Raw genomic sequence first — 6,916 nt, forward strand, 5'->3', positions numbered from 1 at the left:
TCAAACAATTTAATTCCACGTGTTGCACATTCATAAATCACATGACAGATGTACCATGCATTCATAATTGTACAAAGTAACTACCAAGTGTTCCCGAAAGAATAAATCCACACACGCAATCAGCTAAACATAAAAATTTACCTCAAAAAAATAGGATGTATGGTGAGTTAGTGCTTGCACGGGTTCATATTTTCCTTACCTCTGATTCGCTCTCCCCAATATACTTGTTCAATTGATCAGGCCCCTAAAGTTCCAGAAAAGGAAACATTGTACAGTTTATACAGAACACAAATTAGGTAGAAAGAATATGGCAATCTCAAAATAAATTGTCATTAGTGTTTTCCCACAACCTGGAGATCCAAGCAGAAAAAGACCAGCTCGCATGACTGGCACCAAAAAGGGAAGATGAAACCATAATTAGGTATTTAAAGCAGTAACATGAAACACTAAAACTTATAAAATGCAAATAAAAACCGTAGATCTTGGTGAACTACCTTCGATATGAATTCAGAGGTGGCTAACGGTTTTAATCTACCAATCACTATGATGACCAGATGACACATAGTTAACTGCAATACCACACGCCCTGCCCTGTTCATCGCTTAGGGCAGCAATGTAGTCACTGGATAAAGATTAAAAAAATTCAGGCGCCTGGTTTGAACAATAACACACGCCCTCCCCTGTTCCCAAAAAATACCATCAACATGGCCACTGGCTAAAGTTTCAGGAGTACCCATTCTTGGAGTCGCCCACTCGAGTCCTAAATGTTTTAGCAAAGTATAAAGTACAAAGGTTAATCATGTGTCGCTGCATGTTTCAGCAATTATATGGTAAGGAATCAAGCTATGAACTCAGGCATACCTTGGTATCTTGGCCTTCTAGTTCATCAAAGATCAGGTTCAGCCTTTCAGGTACCTAATAAGAAATAAGAACAGATTTGTCAGGTGGCAACTTAGATACCAACGATGACCGTGTATGCCTGAGACCAACAAGCAGCTCATCAGGGAGGTGGGTTAAGACAAGAAGCAACTCATCAGGGAGGTGGTGAATCTAAGGATGCCCATCTGCACCGGGGAGCAGAACAAGATGTGGTGTGGTGAGACTGCAATAACAGGCTCATTGCCCATAACCGTGTGGCGGACATACGAAATTCAGTTTGTTCCTAGCTACTCCCTCCGTTCCTAAATATAAGCCCTTTTAGATATTCTAATGTGGACTACATACAAAGCAAAATGAGTGAAACTACACTCTAAAATACGTCTATATACATCCGAATGTAGTCCGTATTGAAATCTCTAAAAAAAGGTTTATATTTTGAAACAAAGGGAGTAGATTTTATGTCCTGTATATAAATGGACCCGAGAGATGAAATTTAGTCCTCTCCCCAACCAGACATACCAGCCCCGGCTTCTTCCCAGCGGTTGTCGGATCATGCTCCAGGACAAGTTTTTTTACGAGGATTGAAATGCAAACCCTTGTGTTGCTATGCTGCCACCCAAGATAGTATTCTTGGATGAAAGTTATCAAATACCAGAATGTAACAGAACTAAACATTACATTTGTGAGATTTGAAATCACTCACCACAGAACAAGCCTATCGTCGCAAGAAAGTGCTAATGAAACACAAGTTTTATAGCAACCACGGTTTAATCATCATTTGGGACACGGTAAAGACCAACCACAAACCTAGTCACGGAAGCAGCTTCCCGGCCATGAAGCACGCGAACTTATTGCTCCGGGAGTACTCATATGGCACCCCAGCCACGGTGAGCAGCCGCTCCAGGACCTCCTTGGCCTGGTCGGGCTCCGCGGTCTCGCACTCCAGCTCGTAGTTTGTGCCGAAATCGAAGTGTGTCTCGTCGAGCTCTAGCACGAGCCCCTGCCCCTCGCCCTCCTCGAGCTCATACACACCGCGGGTGTTCCGGAAGCCGCCGAGGCAGACGAACGGCGCTTTGTCCCCGCCGACGCCGTACTCGTCGGAGACGAGCCGGACGATGGGGGAGTCGACCGCGTCGAGACGAGCGGGGTTGTCGACGCAGGTGAGGGCGAGGGCGGGGTCGAGGGGCTCCACGACCTCCTCAACGCGGCTGACGCCGGCGTCGATGCGCGGGCGGCGCTTGAGCGTGAGGGCGGCGCGGGAGGGGTCGCGGTCGTCGGTGCCGTAGAGGCGGACGTCCCGCTGGGCGGCGGCGGCGGCGGCGAGGGGCCGCGCTGGGGCGTCGGTGCGGAGCAGGCAGGGCGCGAGGAAGGAGGAGAGGCGCCGGTGTGCAGCCGCGTCAGGGAGACGGAGCTTGATCTCGACCTCCATGGGGTTGGGGTTGCGGCTAGGGCTGGGGGGGCGGGGCCTGGAAGGGGCGGGCGGCGGCGGCGTCTACTCTGGGAGTTCTAGGGATCGAGAGGAGCGGACAAAAAAACCTACGAAAAAAAACCAGTGGAAGGGTGCTGGTTTTTGGACTGTGCGTGGGTGGGGTTCGGTGGGTGGGCATGGGCGTGGGGATGGAAAAAAACCGGTTGAAAAAAAACCAGTCGAAAAAAAACCAGACGAAAGTGAGGGGACTATTCAACCAACTCGTCCATTAAAAGTAGAGATTTACGCTGGGAGCATGCCACAAGTCCAACTGAAAAAAGGACATCAATGTCCTTCATTTAGTTCCCCCCACACAACCGATCACAACACCAAATGGCAGTCAAGCAGACTGCCCACAGCATCACCAATACACCAGCAAACAAATGAAGAATTCCTGGCTCTCCAGGAATTCAACGGAAGATGCACAAGCCCAAACCAGCCACCAATGCGGCCATAAGCCCATAACTTACAGATATTGCTCGAACAGAAGATGCACAAGCCCAAACCAGCACCAACGCGGCCATAAGCCCATAACTTACAGATATTGCTCAAGTTCCCAGCGCAGAAATGGCTTCACAGCTTGAGAATCCTCGGTAGCTATACAGAAACAATAGATCAGGGGGGGAAATGACCCGTGGCGCATTTTTGGAGAGCCTTCTTTCAGACAGACAAAATTTGGCAGCAGCCGATGTTGCGCTTGCCCGCTCTCCTACTGCAGGATCTGAATGACAGATGTGGCATCCTACTTCTTTGCCGAGGCATTACGCAGCTTCTCAAAGATGGGGTGCCCCAGGATCTCTTTCGCAGACGGCCGCCTCACAGGATCAGGGTCCATCATCGACTGAAAGTGAGCAGAAAGTGGGAGTGAGCAAGCATGTGAAATACCTGTCATAAGGCAGAAAAATCTTTCTGGGACTTAAATGCTAGAGTTCTTTAAGGTGCCAAGCAACTGCAAATTGCAGCTCTGTAGATAGGTCATAGCTGTAATGGTGACGCCCTTGACCCAAAGAAAGAATCGACTGATGGAACAAAGCTAAAGGTGAAATAAGTTCATTCATGTGATACTTTCTTTATATGATGGTCATGAGTAACATGCACCAATGGGTACCATATAGATCGTGTTAGCGTTATAAAAAGGATGCACAAGCACCACCGGAAGTGTTAGGATTGTGCATGCGCGTAAACAGTCGGCATACAGAGTGGCAATAAATTTTAGCAGCATAGCAAGGTACTAGTATATTATGCTACTGCTTCATCAGCTGGAAGAAATACGCAACATGGTTACACGAAAGACACTTGCTTCTGCATAAATTTTAGCAGCATAGCAGCAAACTTTAAGCTTTTAGCCACAGAAGTAAAAAAACATTATGTTTTGCTGAGTTACTTGGGCGATCATGAACATTATCGAGCATGAGGATTAGATTAAGGAGTGTAGCCGTCATTTTGATTTTTTAATGCAAGGCATTTAGATACACAAGGGGAAACTATAGTAGAATAGTATCAATTGATTGTCAATCTGCATACAGAAATGCAGGGCAAATGTAAGTAAACAGCTGGAAAGGAAAAAGCCACATGGTGATGATGCCATACCTTGATTAAACTCTGGAACTGCATTGGGTGTCCTGGCAGCAATGAAATTTTGCCCTCTCTGAGACTTGCAAACTGGTGTCCAGAAACAGGAAGTGGAGTGCCTCTTATAAGCTCATAGACAGCTGCCCCGAGAGAAAAGATGTCTACCTTGTCAAGATGCTCGTGCTTTTCATTCAACATTTCTGGAGGCATATAACGAGAATCTCCTTCTTCGATTGCCAAACTTCGATCAATAAGTGTAGCACAACTGAAATCTCCAAGCTTATAAATACCATTCCTGACATATATGTTATCTGGTTTCACGTCAAGGTGTGCTACGCCCCGCCCGTGAATGAAGTCCAAACCTTTGCAGATCTTGCATTTCACAAAATTTACTTTCAACGTTAGTAGGTGAGGTGCACATGAAAGAATGGTTATATTAATAGGTGAGGTGTACACGAACGAATAATGCATGGGTGGTTAACGGCAGATGATGAATCCAAGAGTACTTTACATAATTTTGAGAAACTTGTTAGAACAACTATTACAATGGTATACTAGTCACGTTATGACATTGAATCCATTTTGCTTCAAATACTGACCATTGACCAACAAAAAACAAAATGGATTAGTAAACCAACCTGATACAACAGTTCCAGGGCATCCCCAAACTCCAACGGCTTGTCCCCATTCACAGATAACGAGCGGTCACACAGTTCCATCTGGATAAAAAGTTTTTCGGTCTCGAACCAAGAGGTGAAATATCCAACTATGTTCTCATGGTTACCCAAGGCCACTAAAGTATGAACTTCCTTCAGTGCTTGCCTCCTGTAAATAAATATACAAAACAAACGGGATTAGTTAATCATGGTCTAACTACTGAAGCAAGAGGGCTTCCATGAAACTACCTGTCCATGTCATTATGCAACTGCTTGATGCTCCGTTTTACTGCGTACAAGCAGCCCTCTATCCTCCTCAGAACTTTAAACACGACACTGAAGTTTCCACATCCAATTTGCTGGGAAAAAAACAATTGTCATGACCCAAACCTCCACAAAATGTAAAACTAAAACCTGAACATGAACACATAAGCAATATCTAATGAGAGCATACCTCAATTTCATGGAAATCGGTACGGTAACGTGAAAGACCGTCAGCACCAATGGAGGGAGAAGACCCTAAATACAGATATTTTGTCTGTTAACTATTTTTTGTGTGAGAAAGATGCTGCTATGAATGTTTCTTATTGAGATCAAAAATCACACGCAGTGATTGCGTATTATTAACCTTAAAACATGTACACATAATTTGAAGGGATGTGAAATGAACATGTACACATAATTTGAAGGGATGTAAAATGAACATGTACACATAATTTGAAGGGATGTAAAATGAACATGTACACATATTTTGAAGGGATGTGAAATGAACATGTTTCAATAACATCAAGCACATAAATGTTACCTGATGATTTGCATTTCCTCACGCAGAAAACATTATCATCTATTCGAGGGTCCATATTATATGGGTTCTTGATGCACGGTGGAGGCGTCACCTGGGAGCGCAGAACTCTTGCTGAATGTGGGACATAGCTACCTCTCTTTTGCGAACTAGGTTGCGCCATCTTTTCCTCCTCTGGATCGTCTTGACTTAGAGAAAATCGGACCGGAGTAATCTCCTGGCTATCCGCCTCCAAAAGGTCTGTCGTTCGGCCTTTGGGGGAAGAATCTGCAAGCAATGGCATTTCTTTATTAATACAAAGACATCCAGCCAGAGCAAGCATATCAAACTCTGAAAACTAGGCAACTGGATCTTGAGGCAAGACCATAATGATGATTTCAGATCAATAAGGAACCAAATTTGAGCATTTGCAGTCTCACCTCTTTTGTACCTCTTGCTCCGGGCCACTGACTTCTCTGGGGATTGGGGGCAAAGGATGTTCTCCTGCAGATAACCCAAACAGATCAGCTGAGCAATGTAATCCCACAGAAGAAAATACGTCGTTTTTCTCACCTTATCGGCGTCGAAGCTGCTCGCCATCTGCGGCGCATCGGGCGTGAGGTAATCCGGGGTACTGCAAAACAGCGAGCGGCAAGAAGGGGGATAGGGTTAGCCCGAGATGCGGACGCACACTGGACACAGACTGCAGCTCGGATCGAATCAGAGATCTACCAGAAGAAATCCTGGCTGAGGATGCAGGCGTCCCTGTCCTCCATGGGCACGTCCGCGTCCACGGGCGCGGCCTGCTGCGGCGGAGCGGGGGCGGGGGCGGGGGCGGGAGCCGGGGCCGGGCGGGGCTCCTCGAGGAGCTCCCCGAAGGGCTTGGGCGAGGCGAAGGGGCGGTCGGCGAAGAGGGGGAAGAGGGTGACGTGCTCGAGCTTCTGCGAGAGCTCCCCCGACGGCGAGCTGCCGGCCGCCGCCGCCGCCATCTGCGCCTGCGCCTTGGTCGCGGGGGGCGTGAAGCGGCGGCGGGACTTGCTCCCGCCGCGCGGGCCCGGGGTCTTGGTCCGCAGCATCGCCGCCGTCCGCTCGCGAGCGAGGCCTCCCTCCGTTCCTTCCCGGCGCGGCGGCGGAATGCCGGATTCGAGTCCGCGGCGGGGCTGGGGTTTGGCCGTGGGGGTGGGGGAGGCGCGGGGCGTGGAAGGGAGGAAAGAAATGATTTTTTAGATCGAGAAATCTGAAATTGGAGGGAGCTCTGGCTGGCTGTGGCGGGAGAGATGATAAATAAGAAAAACGTTTCGGTGGGAAATGGGACGTCGTTTTGTTCGTGTCCGTTTCTATCCGGATCCGGATGTTGGGCTGGCCCGGTGGGTGTTGCCAGACCATAATGTTGGGTTAGGCTGTTGGGCTGGACATGTCTGCTTTGTTGCCCTAGGCCCAGATTGGTAATGGCATTTTGGTTGGTATTTACACTCACAATCACATCACCACGAGACCGACTTAGAGGCACTGGATTTGGAAGCCGCTGACCTCACGCAATTAGAGGAGATTTTCACGGAG

General features: G+C 47.9%; 2 protein-coding genes across 2 annotated transcripts; both read right to left on the bottom strand.

The window, feature by feature from the left end:
• Positions 1-1,112: 1,112 nt before the first annotated feature.
• On the bottom strand, positions 1,113-2,308 carry LOC123143642 (triphosphate tunnel metalloenzyme 3-like). The gene has a single exon (XM_044562585.1). The coding sequence runs from the start codon at positions 2,306-2,308 to the stop codon at positions 1,691-1,693; it is 618 nt and encodes a 205-aa protein (XP_044418520.1). The 3' UTR covers positions 1,113-1,690.
• Positions 2,309-2,619: 311 nt separating this feature from the next.
• On the bottom strand, positions 2,620-6,614 carry LOC123143641 (wee1-like protein kinase). The gene is made up of 9 exons (XM_044562583.1): positions 6,089-6,614; positions 5,930-5,990; positions 5,797-5,860; positions 5,381-5,644; positions 5,030-5,094; positions 4,825-4,934; positions 4,558-4,744; positions 3,938-4,291; positions 2,620-3,188 (listed from the first exon to the last, which is right to left on the bottom strand). The coding sequence occupies exons 1-9, from the start codon at positions 6,430-6,432 to the stop codon at positions 3,090-3,092; spliced, it is 1,548 nt and encodes a 515-aa protein (XP_044418518.1). The 5' UTR covers positions 6,433-6,614; the 3' UTR covers positions 2,620-3,089.
• Between the last annotated feature and the right edge of the window lie 302 nt (positions 6,615-6,916).

Source organism: Triticum aestivum, chromosome 6D (assembly GCF_018294505.1).
Source record: "Triticum aestivum cultivar Chinese Spring chromosome 6D, IWGSC CS RefSeq v2.1, whole genome shotgun sequence".
NCBI classification, from domain to species: domain Eukaryota; kingdom Viridiplantae; phylum Streptophyta; class Magnoliopsida; order Poales; family Poaceae; genus Triticum; species Triticum aestivum.